The 19,899-nt window shown below is 52.4% G+C and overlaps 1 protein-coding gene across 1 annotated transcript; it reads right to left on the bottom strand.

The window, feature by feature from the left end:
* Positions 1 to 1,717: 1,717 nt before the first annotated feature.
* CHGA (chromogranin A) lies at positions 1,718 to 14,500 on the bottom strand. Its single transcript, XM_058740114.1, has 8 exons — positions 14,265 to 14,500; positions 13,389 to 13,435; positions 10,939 to 11,032; positions 10,086 to 10,154; positions 7,907 to 8,002; positions 5,592 to 6,029; positions 4,393 to 4,880; positions 1,718 to 2,203 (listed from the first exon to the last, which is right to left on the bottom strand). The coding sequence occupies exons 1-8, from the start codon at positions 14,308 to 14,310 to the stop codon at positions 2,120 to 2,122; spliced, it is 1,362 nt and encodes a 453-aa protein (XP_058596097.1). The 5' UTR covers positions 14,311 to 14,500; the 3' UTR covers positions 1,718 to 2,119.
* Positions 14,501 to 19,899: the final 5,399 nt, after the last annotated feature.

The following is a 19,899-nucleotide window of genomic DNA, read 5'->3' as shown; positions in this document are numbered from 1 at the left end:
ATCCTTCAAGTGGGCCTTCATCAATGATGGAGAGAACAACTTGGAAAAAAGAGTTTCTCTCTAACCCAGAGGACTGTCAGGTGGGCCTCGCCCGGTGGAAGGGCCATGGCAAGAAACTAGCTTTCCAGCCAGCTGCGATAAGCAGCTGTTGTCACATGGCCACTCCAAGACCAAGGGAGACTACACGTCCTTGTCCTAGTCTGGGAGATCGGTCCTCTGCTCGGGCACTCACACTGGCCACTGGCCACACAGCCGGTGAATGGCTTGACTGCTGTCCCTGGCGTCTGCATGTGCCTCTCTGTCCCCTAGAAAACGATTCGCGCGGCAGGCGCCCCGACAGGCCCTCGCCCTCCACGGGCCCTTGCCCCGAGCTAGCGATCTTGAGCTGGGTGCTGGCTGTCCTGAAGGCGCACAGCCAGCCCCTCCACCGAGGCTTACAGAGAGGCAGAGAAGTTTCCAGGCTTCTCCCTCTTCTATCTGCCTGGCCCCGCCCTGATGCCCCACACATCTGTCTGTCCTGCCCACGCCTGAGCCTGAGCCTGAAGTGATGTGGCTGAGGCTTCAGGCCAACCACACTCCCATTGTTTCTGCCTTTCACGAGGAAGGGCTTGTGCTTTGCCCATTCTCTCTGCACAGCGCTGCCAATGTGATCTTGGAGTGACACTGCCCACCCCCGACACTGTTCAGAGGAGAGCTGTTTCTTGGTCCCACCTGGGCGCTCTCCCTTCTGGTTCTGACCACCCGGGAGCCTTTTCCACGAATGGTTGCATTTTCCCTTCCCGATTTACCCTGACCCGACGGCTTAGAGGGGCTATTCCTTTCCCGTAGCCTGCCTGACCTCTTCCTCCAGGGCTGCATGTGGGAGCACACCTCTTCGACACCTGTTGCCTCACAAAAAGCTGCTTTCACCGGGACGTTGGTGGTTCTAGTTCTAGTGACACCTGTGCTCTGTGACAAATGCTCAGGCCTCCGTCCTGTTCACAGGCAACAGGCAACACTTCCCAGAACCCCAGGCTGCCTTGTACTCGATCTGTGCACGTCCGTCCGTACGGTGTTTCTACGAATACACGTACTGTATATAAAATCACCGCTTTTGTAAAAGCCAGGAGACTTTGTCCCTGGGCTCTTTGGATTTGTCTTTACGGTTGTTCTGTGTGGTTATAACACAGGTGGCCATCTTTGGGATGGGTTTTTTTTCAGGGACAAGGTGACCCCGTGTTCCCTTTGTTAACTTGTCTCGGGAGCGGATGTTTTGATAGCTGACAGCCTAGTGGGATACAGTTTGCTGTTGTGTTTGTTCTTTCTGTAATGGTTGGGGGGTAGAGTGCACCCTTGAAAACGTGTGAAGAAATAAACAATGACTCCTGCTCTTTGGAAGGTGTCCCTCTGTGTATCAGGGGCTGGTTAGCAGCAACAGTGGGCAGCTCCCTCCCCAGCCTCATGGGACAGGCCTAGCCTTGGCAAGACTGTTCATGTGACTTGTATCATCATCATGGTTTTCTGGTCCAGGCTGCCTGGGCCCTTTGAACCCTCATCACAATCAGATGAGGAAGTAGTATCATCCCCATTTTGCAGATGAAGAAACTGATGTTGAGAGGTGCAAAGTCGCTTGCCTGTAGTCCCACAGCAACTTGAGCTCCCCTTGTCCCTTTGCCCAAATCTAGTCCCTCCCATCCCGCTCTGAGTTAAGAGGCGGGAGAAGTTCAAAGAAACCAGAAAGAGCCCAGAGCAGTTTTATTTCTCCTTAGGTAAATTTTGTACAGAATATATTACAGTCAGGAGTTCTCAGCTTTCACCAAAAGGTCAGAAGTTATTGCAATTGTGCCCAATGGCTCTGACGATGGAAAAGAAACCTCTAGAAAGCTGCCTGTGTCCAGAGAGAAGATAACCGTTTAAAGTCGTGGGGGGTGTGCCCCGCAGAGGGGCGCACTGGGGCTGGAATCGAGAGCAGAAGGGAAGGAGCGAGGGGGCGACAAGGCGGCCTGGGCTTGGGCGGGCTGGGAGCGGCCTCTCTACCAGAAGCAGTGCCCGGGCCGTCTGGCCAGGACCTGCAAAGGGGACAGGAGAGCCAGGACTGCTGGGTGCCTCGGGGCCCTGGCTGGGGGGGCCGGCTGGCGTGTCAGCCCCGGCGCAGTGCCTGCAGCTGGCGGGCCACCTTCTCCAGCTCTGCCTCGATGGCCAACAGGCTTTCCAGCTCCTGGTCCTGGGAGAGAACATCAAGGGTCATTCACATGGAGGGTGCAATCTGCCAGACTGGTTGTGCCACTGGCTAGCTGTGTGGCCTCAGGTGGCTTTGCCTCTCCCAGCTTTAGGGCTTTCATCCAGATCATGGGGACAGAGATGCCACCCTGCTGGGCCGCTCTGAGGATTACTGTGCACGAGAAATGGGCATAGGGGCCTTGACCCCACACCACCCCGGTAGCCTCATCCAGACCTGCCTTCCCCTGAATGGCTCTGGGCAGGCACGTGGAAAATGAAGCCTTCGGTGCTCTTCAGTGTTCCTTAGCTCCTCACCCCAAGGCCTAGACTGTGACAATGGCCCTGACCGTGAGTCCAGGCTTCCCTGCTTGAGGAGCCATGGGCCTTTGGCACAGGCTTGAGGACGTGAGGGCTTCCCTGCTTCTACCTGCCTAGGGTTGGGCCTGGATGCTCGGTCCCAATCATAGGGGGACCCAGCTCTGGCTGCCAGGGTGGTTCAGGGTAGCAGGGGACCCTTCTGTGACCTCTGCTCTGTGCCCCAGCCTCAGGAAGCTTTCAGGGTCCCCTGAACTGGGGCCGATGCCCACAAGCAGATGCCCTTGGACTTGGAGCAGGAGTCGGGGAAGGCCACGCCCTCACCCTCGGTCTTGACCTGGGAAGGGTAGTCTTGCTGGGGTCCCTGCCAGATGCCAGGCTGTGGAGGGCACCCACTGGGACCACTTGGAACAAACAGACAGTGGTTGTCATGGAAATAGGGACCTTAAAGCCTTCTGTCTTGGAGTGAAATTCTGTGATGCCGGAACATTTCTAAGAAGACCCTTGAGCTGGGTGGAAGAGGCCTCTGCCCTGTCCTGTCCACAGGACTCTGGGGTCCCCATTTCTGTGCTCTGCAGTCCAGGGCTTTCTCTGCCCGTGGAGAAGGGAGCTGGCAGGCATCTCAGGGTAACTTGCTTGCTCTTTCCAGCTTCTGTGGGTTGGGGAGGGGCAAGCAAAGGTGCCCAGGCTTGTCCTGGTCCAAAGCTAGGGATGGAGGGCAGTCTCCTGGGCACATAGAGAGATGACCTCTCCTAGCTCCTGCTGCCAAGGAATCTTCTCCCTCTAAGGCTGCCAAGACTCTGGTCCCAGCCCAGAGAAAGGTTGGGACCCAAGGAAGGGGCCACATCCTTTTCTGGGTGGGCAGAGAGAACTGGGGTCATGGGTAGATTCCAGTCCCCAGCAGGGCCCTGACTTCAACCTGGACACTGAGGCCTGAACCACGGAGCCCTAAAGCCTCCTCTAGCTCCAAGATGGTACTGCCAGCCTGGCAGGGACCCCAGCTCCCACTCCTCACCTCTGGGGCTACATCCCAGCATCCCATTGAGCTAACCAGGTATCCCTGAACATGGCCAGGTTTTGAAAGCTCATGTGTGTTCTGACCATAATAATGAGGTGAGCAGAAAGGACTCCTTACCGCATTTGAGAAATGGGGGAACCAATGAGGCTCAGAGAAGGGGAGTAACCCGCCCAAGGTCACACAGCTAGGAAGAGGCAGAACCCAGGTCTCCTGGCACATCCATGCCTCCCTCACCCACTCACCACCAGGCCCCGTGGTCCCACTGGCCCTGCCCTGGCCCCACCGGAGGGAGGCAGGGTCTGAACCTCGGAGGAGGGTGTGCCTGGGCTGCCTGGGGGCCAGGAGAGGACATTGCTGGACCAACCACAGGGATTTCCCAGAAATCGCAGGGCACCTTCCGTGCCCTGCCAGCTCTTGGGGCCATGGTGCCCTCCTCGGGCCAGTCCCTGCCAGGTCCTTTCCTTTCCAAGTTCCCTCCGTCCAAAGCTCCAGCTTCACCCCTCACTCCTGCTTCACACCCAAACCTGCAGGGGCCCCCTATCACCTCCAGGACAGAGACCCATGAAGTGCCTTCAGGCATTGGCTGAACCACCTCTCCTGTCTCCACGACCCGATCTGGACAGCCCTCTCTTGCCTGCCTGTCTGCCAACTTTACCGGGTGCCTCTGTGAGCCAGGGTTCACTCGCCTCCCTGCCTGACCCATCCTCACCCCTGCCCCTGCTCTGCCCCTCTCCCGAGAGCCCCCCGTCCAAGTGCCTCTCCAGCCTCAGACCCGAGGGGACGGTGTGTTGTCCCCTCAGGGGGGCAGGGCCCACACTCTGGAGGCCTGACCTGGGGCTGGCACCCGCCCCCATACCAACCTCCGGTCTGCGGTTGGCACTGCCCTCCTCCTCCTTCTTCTCCTCGGGGTAGCTGCGCACCTGGAGGGGCAGGCCCGCCTCGACGCTGTCCTCCCGGGAGGACGGCCTCCAGCCTCGTCGCAGCTGCAGCCCAGGGCCCCTGAGGTCGTAGGCCCGGGCCCGGAAGGAGAGCTTCATGGAGCTGTCGGGGTCCTCCTCCTCGCCCTCCCCCTCCAGCCGCTTCTCGGCCGTCAGCTCCTTGGCCAGCTGGTCCATCCTGCTCCATCGCTTGGCATCTTCCCACTCGTTGGACAGCTGCTCCTCCTCCTGCTCCTGCTCCAGCTCCCTGCTCTTCCCGCCCCGGAAGAGGCCTTGAGGGGCCTCTGCCATCTCCTCCTCCTCCTCCTGCCGAGAGTGCTCCCGCGCCCCCTTCCCCTCGGGGGGCTGAGCCTCCTCAGCCCCGGTCTTCCTGGCTCCATCCACAGCCAGAGCCTTGGGCCATCCTGGAGCTGGTGGTGGACAAGAGCAGGAGAATGAAGGAGGGCCCGCCGCTTTCCCTGGTCCCTGCCACTCCCCAGGGCCTCTCTGTGGCCATCGCTGGGGCCACAGACCATGCTCAGGGTCCAGCCCAGCCTCTCCGCAATAATTGCACTTGGAGGAAGAAGCCATCTTGACACCGTGCTTTGCAAGACCCTCTCAAAGCTCAGAGGGGTGGGCTGGCCAGAGCTTGCCTCTTCTGCGAGCCTTCTCCTCTGAGGAGCCCCCGATCCGGGAGCCACCCAGCTGGGGAGGGAGGAAGGACCCTTACAAGGCCTCATGGGGGGCCAGGGGCCTCTCCCAAACCCTGGGTGAAGCTGACACTGTCCCTAGACCAGCCTGCTTTCGCCTATCAGGCTGTCCCTCTGTTCCCGAAGCCCACCCACCCTGCAAAGCCCCTCTGGCCTCCTTGGTTGGAGGGGAGGGGCTGTGTGGACTAGTGGGAGATGCAGGGTTTTGGAGTCAGCCAAACCTGGGTGGTTGGAATCAGCTTTTGCTACAAATTAGCTGTGTGACCTTGGGCAAATTACTTAACCTCTCTGAGTCTCAGTTTTCCATCTGGAAAATGGAGATACACCTACTTTTCAGGGTTGCTGTGAAGGTGCAATGAAATTATGAATGAGGTCCTCCCTCCCACCCTCTGCCTGACACATTTGTTGAGGGGTCTCAGACGTCATACATACTCTCGTCCCTCTGGGTCTCCTTGTAGCCAAGGCTTGGGTGGGGGTTAAATGCTGCGGTGGGGCCTTCTTCTTCGGGGACAGCCTTCTCTCCAGCCTCTGTGTCCTCCTCCTCTTCCTCCTCCTCTTCGCGCTTTGCCTGCTGCTCTTGCTCTACACCCAGGCCCTTCTCTCTGTCCGTTGGACCCCGGGAGAGGCTCCCTCTGTCCCCCTGGGCCTGTGGGCCTGAGTGTTTCTGGCTGGGAAGGCTGGCTGGGGGGTGGGTGTTGGAGGCTTCCTGCTCCCCTGGGGCCTGGTTGTCTTCCTCGACCTTGGACCCTTGTTCAGGCTCCGGGGAGGCCTGGGGCCTGGCTCCATCTGTGTCTCCATCATTCTTCTCTGTCTCTTTAGAATCCCCTCTTTTCTCCGCAGCATCCTTGGAGGATGCCTCTTCTGTCACCTCTGCAGAAACAACAAAGTCAGGCCCTGAGGGCCAGGCCACACACGGAGTCTCCCCGAGAGCCCAATTGCAGAACTTAGTCATTGTATCTTTCTTTTTTTTTTCTGAACAGCAAGCAAAAGTTTATTAGAGTATAAGATTAGAAAGTAAGAACAGTAGGAAAGCTCTCTCTACAGAGAGGGGACATTCGAAAGTGAATGCCCTAGTCATTGTATCTTTTGGCTTCTAGAAAGTCCAGACCAAGACTTATGACACAATTAGCATTACTTGCTCTGTGTCTGGGTCTGACCTGAGTACAACTGGCATATCTTTCTTCCTTTATAATTCTACTTTCTTTAAAAAAATTTTTTTACTGTTTGTTTTTGAGAGAGAGAGAGACAGACAGAGTGCAAGCAGGAAAGGGGCAGAGAGAGTGGGAGTCACAGAATCTGAAGCGGGCTCCAGGCTCCGAGCTGTCAGCACAGAGCCTGATGTGGGGCTTGAACCCACGGACCATGAGATCATAACCTGAGCCAAAGTCCTACACTCGACCGACCGAGCCACCCAGGCGCCTCTGTAATTATACCTCTTAAAGCAGGAAGTGATTAAAAAAAAAAAAGACCTTGAAAGGTCTTAACCTCTGTATGAGAGGCATCATCACTACATGTTCCTTCTCCTCTCCGTGTGAGGCTTCTCTGTCTTGATGTCCTGTGAAAGTGCTCAATTGTTTGTAGGGCTTCATTAAAAGGCATTTTAGGGCAGCCTGGGTGGCTCAGTCTTTTCAGCGCCTGATTCTGGATTTTGGCTCAGGTCATGATCTCATGGTTCACGAGTTCAAGCCCCGCGTCGGGCTCTTGCACTGACAGTGCAGAGCCTGCTTGGGATTCTCTATCCCTGTCTCTCTCTCTGCCCCTCCTCTGCTCTCTGTCTCAGTCTCTCTCTCAAAATAAATAAGCTCTAAAAAAAAAAAAAAAAAAACATTTTCGGCTGGCTGCCTTGAAGATAGGCTTTTACCCGGTAAAAATCCCTCCCTGCACCAGAGTGATTACTATTGAACAAAGCCTCGCCAAGTACGTGCCGCCATTTGACTCCAGGATTCCAGGTGAAAGTGCTCCCATCCCATTTACAGAAAGTCCGCCTGATCCTCAGAGGGTGACCTGTCCATGCTCACAGTCCGTGGGCAGCAGGGTCTTGAATCCAAGTCTCCAGATGCTAAGTACAGGGTGCTCTTTGCCCTGACACATAACTGCCTCCCCCATTAAAGCCTCCAGGTGCCCCAGATGGAAGTCCATGGAGATCCTTGGTCCTAGAAACTGGCCTGCCCACCCACCTATGTGCAAAGAGCAGGCCTTGCGGGGATACTTTGTAGCTGTTTCCGGGCAGGAGGATGAGTACTAGGGCATCACCTTGACCTCAGCCATGATCTCTTTGGACCTTAGAAGCTCTTGTGGCTTCAAGAAAGATGATCCAGGTTCATTCAGTGTTTGAGACCTCCTCTCCTGGGACCCTCCTATGACAGGACTATGCCGAGGCACCACCAAATCCCAGGAGGACAGGTGCCAGGGGCAGGGGTTCTTCTGCAAGGGCTTCTGGGAAGATCCAGAGTTGAGGCTGCCCTCCCACCAGACCAGAGACTTCCTGCCCTGAGCATGAGCCCCTGTGGTGGGCAGGCTTTGCAGTGACATAGACCCGGATTCGCATCTCGTTATGCTGCTTACCTTGGGCAAGGTACTTAACCCCTCTGGGCCTCAGTTTCCCCATTTTTAAAGGGAAGACTGAAATGATAGCTCCTTTACAAGGCCTAAAGGAGGGTCTCCTGACTCCAGGGAGACCTTGATCTTATGACTACTGTTATGATCTCCTCCGTCCCCAGCCTCTAGCTAGACTGGCCAGCACTGACCTTTCAGCTCTGCCTGGTCATTCTGCTTCTCAAGAGCCCCTGAGAGTCCATCCTCAAGACCGCTGTGTTTCTTCTGATGTGCCCTCTCCTTGGCACCTGGTATGAGAAAAGGAGGGGGAAAAAAAAAAAAAAGAAAAGGAGAAAAAAGTCCCATTTTGCCAAGCCAGCCCTGGGATATTTGTGAGAACGAAGGCTTCCGTTTCCTTATCTGTAAACTGGACATGTCATGTTCCAAGTCTGCTTAATGAGAGACTGAGGGGGCAAGACCCAGGCGGGGGGCCACCCCTTCTCAGCTGGGGCTCATCAGGCAGCCACGGCACCTGTCCACACTCAAGTTTCCCACCTGAGATAAGAACAAGCCCTGCTTGCTGCCTCTTAGAGCAATGAAGACTCAGATGGAACATAGGGTCCCAGGGGTGGGAGCAGAGAGGTAGCTAGGGGACTCTGCAACAGGAGACACCAGTGACTGCTTGCCCCCTCATGGGGGATCTTGAATCAGGTGAGCCCTGTTCCCCCAGGTCCTGGGGAGAAGGCCAAGCACGTGCTTGAATCCCAGTTCTGCTGCCGTGATCCACACACCCCTCTCCCTGCATGGACCCCAGGCTGCTGCTATTTTCCCCATGCTGGGAATCTCTGGAGTGGCCAGAGGCACCGACACAGCGGTTGTGGGCCAGGGAAGGAAGCCCAGATTTGACCCCAGGAAGGCCTTGGTTCACACCTCCTGGCGATTCTTGGCTCTGTGACCTTGGGTAACTTGGTCTATCCAAGACTTGGTTGCTCATCTACAAAACAGGGCTGCTGCTTGGTACACAGAAGTTGTTCTGAGTGCAGAAGAGGGAGTGGATGGATGGATGGTTGGATGGGTGGAAGGACAGGTGGACATATAGCTATGTCCCATACTCTTTCAGTAGAAAACAGTAATATGTATGTGTATTGGAAACTGTTCATAATGGATACACGCACATATATGTGTATACAGGTGTTTCAGGACACATTCCCCCATAACAGTCTGTGTTGACACTATATTTAATTATTTAAATGTAGTATCTTAGTCATTCAATATTTAATTTTTAAATTATCGTATTGCAATAAAACATTTAATGTTCAGCTAAAAAAAAAAAAACCCACCAGGGTCAATGATGATGAAATTAATGAGACAGGCAGTAACTGCCACGGCTCCGTTCAGCACCCGCTCTGTCCCAGGCACTCACTTCAGACTCCCAGCAACTATACGAGACAGGTGCTTGCCTTCCATTCTCACACACGTGGCCTGGTCCTCTCCAAAGGCCTCAGAGTGGGGGTCTCCCCAGAGCTGGAGAAGTCTTCATGCCTCCGATCCCACCCCCCACCTGAGACAGAAGCCCAGCCCTCAAGACAGACCCTCACTTCCTTTGGAAGCAGATGCAGTGTTCTCGACTGAGGTCCCATTCCCAGAGAGATGCACAATGTCAGCAGCCCTGCCCCCAAATAAATAGCCACTTCCCACAGGATGTCAGCTCGGGGCAGATGCAAGGCCAGAACGCATTTTGTTTAACTTTCCAGGTTCCTATGAACGCAGGAAGGAACCTGGGGCTGGGCATCTGTGGGATGACATCAGTCTAACCCTCCATCCCAGCATCCTGTCCCAGCTCTGCTTGAATATCCTCAGTGACAAGGGGCTCACTCCCTCACAAAGTCACTCCATTTTCAAGAGTATCAGTGGATTTTCTTAATCTCTAAAGCACGCTGAAAGTCTGGTCTGTATTTTGGGGGTGAGCAAGACCTTGCTTCCCCCATCAACCCCTTGAGCAGAAGCTCACAAGAAGAAAGGGGCCTGTCCTCTCTTCTGGAGACCAATTTTCTTTTAACAGAGGAAAGGGATTCTCTCTGTAACCTAGTCTTAAAAGCGCCCCCACTGAAATGACTGAACTGAAGAGATGGGGTATTTGGAGAGCTGCGTCTGGTCTTGGCATGTCCTTAACTTACTGTGTGACCTTGGACAAGTCGCTCAACCTCTCTGGGCCTTACTCTCCTTAACTGTATCAATGACAAATTGGACCAGGGCATGAAGGACCCCATCTTCCTACTCTATAACTGGAAGAATCAGAGAGAAATAGGGCATTGTTCAAACTCACACCCTGGTTTTCTCTCAATTACTGGAATTTACCCAGTAAATTCATATGCAGTGACTGGAAAATACCTTGGAGAGCAAGATCTTGGAGTTCTTTCAGCAAATTCTGATGTCGCAGGATTGAGAGGATCCGTTCATCTGCAATGAAGAGAGTCGTTATGGGTGGTTTCCAGAGAACAGCCAAGAAAGAGATGACTATCAATATTTTCAGCGGAACACAAGGAATTTATTTTGGACACTCAAAACCTGGGCAGCAGCCTTAAGATTGGGTCTTGAGAAGACACTTTTGAAATGGCCTCCTCTCCAAGGTGCCAATTCTTCCTACTACATCAGCAAGGTCAGCCACTGGCCCAGCACCCAGACCTCAGCCAAGAGGTGGCAGGCCCCCAGGTGAGGTAGGTGTCTCTACCCACATCATGTCTTCCAATATTCATCTCCATGCCTGATCCACCTGGGCTATCCTTTCCTATCTACTGATTTCTAACCTTTCTCTGAAAGTCCAACCCAATGTTGGACCCATCCAACAGCTGATCAGAACTTGACTGCTTGGTTGGAAAGACTTTGTCCTTCTCAGGCCAACCCCCACACTTCTTTATTCATCACATACCTATAGATTGTCTAGCAGGTGTTAGAGGCTGCTCTTGGCTCTGGGGGTCTAGTACACAAAATCTCTATTCACAGGGTGGACGGCCCTGCTTTCATTCTGCCCAGAATTCTAGTTAATTGGGTTCCTATCTGTTCCATCTGCCAGTCTGTAAGTTCCAGAAGCACAGGCGCTGTGAGCCCCCTCATCTCTCCAGACCACTCAGACCCTAGCACAGGCCTGCCCAGGGCAGGCACTCGATCAGTGACTGTTGAATTAAGTCACTGAATTCTGCTCAAAGCCACACACCCGGATCCTCACCCCCAGCCCTGTCCGTACCTCCTCGGAGGGTCTCGAAACACTCCTGGCTGACAGGCATGGGGCTGGGCTTGGAAAGCGTGTCGGAGATGACCTCAACGATGCACTTCATCACCTGGAAAGAGAGTGGGTGGGGGGAAGGCTGGGGCTGGTTTGTGTATGGGATTCAGCCCCAGAGGCTCCACAGCAAATTTCTAATGAGAATATAAGGACATTTGCTTTTGTCTTCAGGAGTCAATGGATGCCCGTCTCAGGGGCACAGCTTTGTGTTCTTAGCCAGACAATAACCACAATAAAAGAGAACCCTTATATGGTGTTTGCCATGTGCCCGGTGATCTAATCACATAGCCAGCAGGTGCCCCTCTGAGGTACCAAGCGTCTCTCCAAAGAAGGGGAAACTGCTCCTGGGCATGGAGGTATGGCTTGCAGAAGTCCTTGAACCTTGCAGATGCCTCAAAGGGCAACTATCTCCAGGAAGTATTTCTGGACTGCTCAGAGGAGAACAAAGACCTTCCCTGGCTTTACTCTGTTTGGAAACAGGATGTGGATCACTGTCTCCCAACATTCGTGATGTTGTCACCTGCAAGGAGTGACAGCCTCCCAGTCTGGCTCTACATTGGGCCAGGGGATGAATCCTGTGGCCGGAGGTGGGCACACATCAGCTACATCGATGCGCCTGCCTATTCCAGGCCCACGGCAGCCATGTCTCCGAAGGTTTTGTCTCAGGCCCAGAAAGGTGCTGTGGATAATCAGGCACCTGGTAAGTGGATATTGGAAGGTAGTGCCAACTGGAGTGCAGTATCCTAGCTGTGTGATCTTGGACATGTGACTTGACCTCTCTGAGCCTCAATTTTCCCACTTGTAAAATGAGAGTGAGAAGACTTTCCCGCTCCCCTCCCAGGGTGATCAGACACAGATGGAAAAACACTCTATAAAGCATGAAGTGCCCCACACACCAAGAGAGGGATTCACAACTTTCAACCTGCTTCAGCTGTCTAGAGCAGGGCAGAAAACCAGGAGGTGCCAGACATGCATCAGGGATTGCTGGTGGGGAGTGAGGGGGTGGCAGGCTGTGTCTATGGGCTGCCAAAGCAAGCCATCCAAAAATTCAGGATGGCAAACTGGCAAAGAGGCTCTACAGTAGTCACAGCATCATAGGATGGAATATTTAGGTCTTAACCAGATGTTATGGTGCTCCTGCCCCATAGGTGTCACCTACTCCCTAGGTGGAGTATGGTGACCACGGTGTCTCCCATAGAGATCTGGTAGGAAGAGCCCTCAAGTGTTTACCCTGCATCCCCCTGCAACCCCGTACCTCACACTGGGAATGGCAGATAGTCACCAGTCCATGAGGACAGGTTCTGGGACAGAGGAACTGGGCATGGGCCCCAAGAATAATAAAGAGCCCAAAAGGGAAGCCATAGGAATAATGGTGCCCATTTACTGAGGACCTGCCATTTGCCAGGCACCTGACATCTATGATTCCCTACTCTCACGACTTCCCTCAAGGGAAATACTACAGATGGGAAAAGTGGAAGCTCAGAGAAGCTCAGGAACTTTATCAAGACCACACAGCTATAAGAGTGCAAGTAAATTAAATCACTGAATTCTGCCAAGTGAAATACAGGAAATATAATTGAGCAAATAGAGGCTGAAATTGCTTTGCTGTTTTGGGTTTAACCATAGCCTCTCTGGAATGGAAGAAAACAGCTCCTGAAAAGGTGAGGAGTAGAAATTTCCCTGAGTCTCAAGTGGGGGTATCTGTGAGCATCAGAAACTGGAAAAATAGCCCCAGCCTAGACATGAATGGATTCCAAATATATACCCAACAGAGTGTCTGTCTCGCTGGCTACAGAACTCCCCATTGGTATCTCCTAAGGCCCTTTCCGGGGGTGGGGGGGTGGGGGGACATGCACCATAAGCCCTAAATGGCCAGCACCCTGGGTACAGAAGCCATGATCAAGAGTCTTCTCATTCTGGCCCTTTGGGAGAGCCAGGGCTTGAGTGCCTGGGGGGTGGGGGTGGGAGGGCAGCTAGCAGAACCTTGGGAGGAGGGGAAGACCAAAGCGGGAGGCCAGAGCCAGAGAAATGAAGACCATCCTTGCAGGTCTGTGGGCAACCACAGCCACAGAGAAGTCCCCCCACCTAACCCAGCAGCTTATGGTAGGCCTGCCAGATGTGGAGTGTTCAAGGCAGTAGGCCTGGCACCTTGGCCCAGCAGCTAAGACACAGGCCCCATCGGCAGCATACCCAGCTCAGATGAAGCTGGGGAAGTCCCCACAGCAGGATGGCAGGGAAATCTAGCAGTCTTTGATATCCTCTTTTGCAAGCTGTCCCCAGGCTCAGCAGCCGCAGTGCTGGCTCTTGGCTTTATGCCAAACTCACTCCTGCAGCTGCCTAAAAACTGGCTGTGAGGCATCCACTGGGCTTCCTACCCGCCATCCCGGGGGCATCCCCATTCCCCTTCTTACCTCGGTGTCCCCTTTATTCATAGGGCTGTTCACAGGGAGGGCAATGACTGGGGAAAAAATAGAGAACTGGGGTCACTCCTCTGCTCCAAGGGGAGAGCCCAGTCCTTCCTGACCCAGTTTACAAGGGGCCCATTCATCCCAGTGCTCCCCTCAAAACTGCCCCCACCCAGTGGTTCTGTTTCCTTTCCCTGGCTGCTGCTCCCATGGGTATGGCCCCCAGAGGCTACACTGAGCTCCCTAACACTGCCTTTTGGGAAAGTTCCTGCTCTGGGTGGGGGGGAGGGGAGGGGGGGGAGGCAGGGGAGAGGACTGGAAGCTAATGCTAGGAAAACAAGGGCAGCGGCTGAGTGGGATTGGGGTGGAGAAGGAAGCGAGGAGAGGAAGACAGACCCCAGAGGTGTGGGAAAAGAGACGGAGGAGGAGGATTGTGAGAGATGATGCGGAGGGGTAGAAGCCAAGGGCAGAAAGATAGAGCAGGAGGGGGGAAGAGAAAGAGAGACGAGAGCGGGAGCCAGCAACGGTTCTCCCATCTCCCCCAATGACCTTGGCCAGCCACGGCACGGAGCCAGAACTGGCCCAGATGCAGTCGAGACGTCGAGCCCAGACAAGGGGTAGGGGGCGCCGGGGTGAGGGGGAAGGGTGGGTCCTGCCCCGCGGGGTCAGGAGTCTGGCCCACCACAGAGTCCGTCCGGTCTACGGGTTTGGGGCCGAGACCGCTGCGGGGTCAGCAGGGAGGCGGTGGCGCTGTCCGCGGTGCTGAAAACTCTCCGGGCCGGAGGGGAGGCACGAGGGGCGCGCGGCGCTGCGCGGAGCCTCGACCTCAGGGCAGGCGGGGGCGCCCAGGACCCTTTCCCACGAGACCCCGCGCTCGCTCACCTTGCCCGGCGCAGAACAGAAGCGCCAGGACAGCGGCGGAGCGCATGGCGAACCCGAGGCGCAGAGCAGTTGGCGGTCTGGGCCCCGGCACCGCAGGCACCCTGGCGAGGGCTGGCTGGACGGGCGGCCTGGGAGCGGGTAGTGGCGGCGCTGGCGCGGATTGGGGGCGGGGGGCGCGGCTTCCCTCTCGGCGTCCGTCTGTCGGCCCACCCACCAGTCTCTGTGCAGTGGGCTCTGGTACTGCAAGAATTTATATACCCCCGACCCCGGAAATGACGTCATCGGGACCGCCTCTGCCCCCTTTCCCCACCCCTCCGGGGGGTCCGGCAGCAGCTCGCTCCGCCCTCAGCTTCACGCCTCTGGCTTCTGCTGTCCGCCGTTGGGCTCTCTTGGGTCGAGCTGTGAGACAGTTCTCTGGCTTCCAGGAGGATAGCAAGGGACCTCAGCTGATCCTCCACCCCTCGACGGTTCCACCGACTTGCTGTGGGTCCGTGGGCAAGTCACTCCCAGTCTCTGGGCCGCCTGTTCCTTCAGTGTGTGCTGAGGTCCCTGCCAGCACTAGCGCGCCACTTCATGCTCCTGAGATTCCCACAGCGGGGGCGCGCTTCCCCTGATGCCAGAGTCTGGAGGCTTGCTCCACACTCAGGGCTCCCTCAACTATCTAGCAAGTCCTACAGCGGCCTCCCGACCCCCTTTTTGAGTAAGGCACTCCCCCCCCCGCCCCCCGACAAACCCGTTTTGTGCCTTCACAATTTGTAATTGTATTATGTATTTATGTATTTGAAAACGTTTGGTCGCCATTGCTTTCTGAGGGCAGCACCTGGCATAGAGTAAACGCATTTAATAGATACCTGTTGAATGTACTGATTGAAAGTTCAAGCCAGGGAAGAATGAGTGAATCCTGGGCTCTGGCCATTGTTGAACAGCTCTCCTGGGGGGGTCGTGAGGGAAGAGTGGGGGGTAGTTCTAGATATTAAACCAAAACAGGAGCTCTTGTAATTTCTACTCATTAGCTCTAGTTCAGCCCCCTTAGGATCTGCTTCTTGCTGCTGCTAACCCACTGTATATTTGAGAACAGCTCTCACAGTCTCTTTGAGTGTCCTCAAAATCTGGGCGTTTGGGGGCACCTGGGTGGCTCAACTGGTTAAGCCTCCGACCTCTGCGCAGGTCGCGATCTCACGGTTTATGGGTTCCAGTCCCAGGTTGGGCTCTGTGCTGACAGCTCAGAGCTTGGAGCCTGCTTGAGAGTCTGTGTCTCCCTCTCTCTCTGCCCCTCCTCTGCTTGCTCTCTCTCTCTCTCTCAAAAATAAATATCAAAAACTTTTTTTAAATCTGGGCATTTTGTGTGTCAGATTGGTTTCTTGGTTTGTGTCCCTCTGCCCTGGGGCCATATTGCTGCTCTCAACCTGGATGTCACATTGGAAGCCCTTTGCCACCTGACCCCAACGTCATAGTGAACCTGGTATCTGGGCTACAGTTTGGCATCAGTTGACATTGTCCAGAGCCTCCTTCCTGCGACTCTCCCCACATCTGCTGCTGCTATTTCCTACTTCCTGCCCCACCCCATGCCCACTCCTGCTCCTAAAGGAAAACCTGGCAGGAGCTCATAGGAGACCGAAATGATCCTTTTCATGTGTTTATTCTTTCATTCAGCCACTATTTGGTTAACACCTACTATGTGCTTAGAACAGCACTCAGCTATTCTCGGTGCTGAGGATACAGCAGTGAACATAACAGACAAAGGGCTGATTCTTATGGAGTTTACATTCTAAAGGGTGAAGACAGACAATGAATAAGTAAAGAAGTGAAATGCACAGTTGTCAGGTGGAGACAAGTACTACAGACAAAAATGAAGCAGAGAGGGGGATGTGTGTGTTGGGGAGGGGTGGGGATATGTTTTAGACAGGGTGGGTCTGAGAAGTCTTCACCAAGGAAGTGATGTTTCAGCAAAGATCTGAAGGTGATGAGGGAGGGGGTTGCAGGTGTCCAGGGGAAGGGGGCCCCAGGTAGAGGCAATGGCAAGAACAAATGTCTGGTGGAAGGAATGTGCCTGGCATGTTCAAGGATTTGCAAGGAGATAGGGTGAAAGGGACTTTGAGAATATAGCTGAATAGTAACACATAGTCCATCCCCAAAACTTGGAAAATGCACAGAAATGCAGGAAAGCACCTGTACTCACACTACCCAGAGATAAGCATCAATAATTTAAAAGTATGTACAGTATTCTATAGTCTTTGTTGAAGCAGCTCCCTTTGTAAAGGGCAGTTCCCAGAAAAAGACTTCAGCTGAGCACAGACAGAATAAGTGCATCAGGCCCTTCTGATGTGGGATCATCCTGAGTGTGTTACAAAGGACTGCAACATGCTTCATCTCCAGAGTCCTATCACACAGACTTACCCAGTCATGAGTATAGCGGTCTACCACAGTTTATTGTGTGCCACAATTTGTTTGACTAATAGACAAATAGATTTCCTAGGGCCCCCTGAGTGGCTCAGTCAGTTAAGCATCTCACTCTTGATCTCAACTCATGAGTTCAAGCCCCATGTTGAGCTCTGTGCTAGGCAGGAAGCCTGCATAAAAATAAATAAATAAAATAAAATAAAATAAAATAAAATAAAATAAAAAATGAATAGATTTTTTTGTTTTTGTTTTTGCTGTTATATATTTCTAAATGTTTATTTGTTTATTTTGAGAGAGAGAGTGGGGGTGGAGGGACAGAGAGAGAGGGAGAGAGAGAGAATCTCAAGCAGGCTCTGTGCTGTCAGCTTAGAGCTTGACACAGGGCTCAATCTCACGAATGGTGAGATCAAGACCTGAACTGATATCAAGAGTTGGACACTTAACCAACTGAGCCACCCGGGCACCCCTTGTTTTTGCTATTATAATGAACAATCTTATAGACAAACCTCTGTGGCATTTGCAATAATTTCGTGTAATGGTAGGTGAATTCCTCAAAGGAAATGGATGTTTTTAAGACACTTGGTATGCATTGCCCAACTGCCGGGAAAGTTGAACCGCTTCCCAAGCTGAGTGGATTTTTCTCAAGGGAAATTTCAGAGCTCCTGCCACCCTTCTAAGGCCCCCAGTTCTCCAGGAGCCTGATCCTGCTTACCCCATGAGGTTGAGCATAACCAACTAGCAAACATGTCCCAAACTAGGCTTCTAAAATGACAATGCCAATAATTGACATTTACATCATGCTTTATAGCTCTTCAGAATGTTCATTGTTGAGCCCTTATGGTGCCCCTAAGCCTAAGGTAGAGTGGAAGTTTTTTGTTTGGGGTTTTTTTTAGAGGCTGCTTTTATTTTGTTTTTCAATTTTCAATTTTTTTTTATTTTTAATTTGTTTATTGTTTAATTTACATCCAAGGAAGTTAGCATATGGTGCGACAATGATTTCAGGAGTAGATTCCTTAGTGCCCCTTCCCCATTTAACCCAGCCCCCCTCCTGCAACCTTGTTTGTTCTCCATATTTAAGAGTCTCTTCTGTTTTGTCCCCCTCCCTGTTTTTATATTATTTTTGTTTCCCTTCCCTTATGTTCATCTGTTTTGTCTCTTAAAGTTCTCGTATGAGTGAAATCATATGATATTTGTCTTTCTCTGACTAATTTCGCTTAGCATAATGCCCTCAGGTTCCATCCACGTAGTTGCAAATGGCAAGATTTCATCCTTTTTGATTGCTAAGTAATACTCCATTGTGTATGTGTGTGTGTGCATATATATATATATATATATCCATTTATTCACTGGATTATTTGTTTTTTGGGTGTTGATTTTGATAAGCTCTTTATAGATTTTTGGATCCCAACCCTTTATCTGATATGCCATTTGCAAATATCTTCTCCCATTCTGTCGGTTCCCCTTTAGTTTTTCTGATTGTTTCCTTCACTGGACTAAAGCTTTTTATTTTGATGAGGTCCCAACAGTTAATTTTTGCTTTTGTCTCCCTTGCCTCTGGAGACGTGTTGTGTAAGAGGCTGCTACGGCAGTAGAGTGGAAGTTTTGATCTTACCTTGTGGATTTGGAAACTGAGACCCAGGCTGTTAAAGTGAGCCTCCAAGGGACCGCATGGAAGGTGAATGGTAAAGTTGGACCTAGAGCTTGTTTTGCCCAAATACCCATGGTTTCCCCATCTTATAATTTCTCACATACTGTTACTTCTCCCTGGGATGCCACTATGGCCTGATGAACCCCTCCATGCCTCTCAGGACCTGAGGCAATTGCTTCCTCCTCTGTACCTCACAACACTTGCCTGAGCATTTATCACAAAGGCTGAAGGTTTTGTCTTCAGATCCTTCTATCTCATTACACTTTGAGCTCCTTGGTGCTTGGTCTATATCCTGCTCATCTTGTGACTTCAGTTCCTGGCATAATGCTGGGCACGTGGTAGGCACAAGGGAAAAATTAAAGAAGGAAAAACAACTCACATCCCTTGGTCTTATCTTTGGGCTTGGGGCTGGATTAATTAGAGCAGGATAAGCTGATGGAAAAAAAAAAGACTCCGAAATATAGTGGAGTATAATGGGATCTTGTTTCTCTCACATGCAACAGCCCAGAAGTAAACAGTAGTGTGGCTATGCCATTCTCAATATGAGATTTCCATCTTTGATACTAAGGGAGCTACTTCAGTTTCTGATATTTCTCCACCACTGCAAGGGGATAAAGGGTAGATGGAGGCCAAACAGCTTCTTTGTAAGGCTATGATAAAGAACTTGCACGATCACTTCTCACAACCCATTGGCTAGAACTTGGGCATACGGGCACACCTAGTTGAAAGGTAGGCTGGGCACCCATTGAGGGGTGGTTCCAATTACTAAAGGAAGAGGGACTAGTGGAAGACAATTACTATTCTATACCACACAACTCAGGGGAATGATGATAAAAACTAACCCTCATAGAAAACTTGCCAAGAGCCAGGCACTGTTCTAAGAGTTTCGCATTAACAGCCCTATGAGGTAGGTCCATTATTATACTTGCTTACAGATGGAGTTCTCTAAGAGAATTAAGCCCCAATGTCCTAAGGCATTTAATATGCAATAAAATAAGGTCTCTTGTGTGCACCTGAAATGGTACTAATTGTGCACCATCATTGGGAAATTTGAGAAAATAGTTGTTAAGATAATTTCTGTGTTTCACGGTTCTGATAAGGGACCTTGTATAGTGTAGTTGATAGGTACCTTTCAAGGAGTCATATACTGGGTTTGATTTCTGTCTTTGTTTGGGTTCCTCCAAAAGCAGACCCTAAGACAAGGATTTGGTACAAAGAGTTCATTTGGAAGTTATCCCAAGAAACACAATGAGGGATCAGGGAGGTGAGATAAGGAAAGGAGAAAAGCCAACGAAGGGTGTGGTGATGAGTTGAGTCACCACTGAGGACAATGGAGACTCAGTCTTGCTGGGACCTGTTGAGAGACTGTGCAGAATACATCTCAGAATTGTTCCACTGGGGTGAGAAAGCTGGAGCCCTTACTTGTGGATTCCTTACCCTCATTGAGGGTCTCTCCTGGAGGCATTGATTTCCCAGCACTTCTGGTCTGTTCTGAGAAAGGGCCACGCAAACTCTCACTGCCTGAGAACACCTTCCGGCAGAGAACACTTGCAGCCTTTGGTAGGTATAGGAGCTATCTACAGGTAA

Source organism: Neofelis nebulosa, chromosome 7, assembly GCF_028018385.1.
Source record: "Neofelis nebulosa isolate mNeoNeb1 chromosome 7, mNeoNeb1.pri, whole genome shotgun sequence".
Classification (NCBI taxonomy): Eukaryota; Metazoa; Chordata; class Mammalia; order Carnivora; family Felidae; genus Neofelis; species Neofelis nebulosa.
This window is presented reverse-complemented; position numbering and strand designations above follow the sequence as displayed.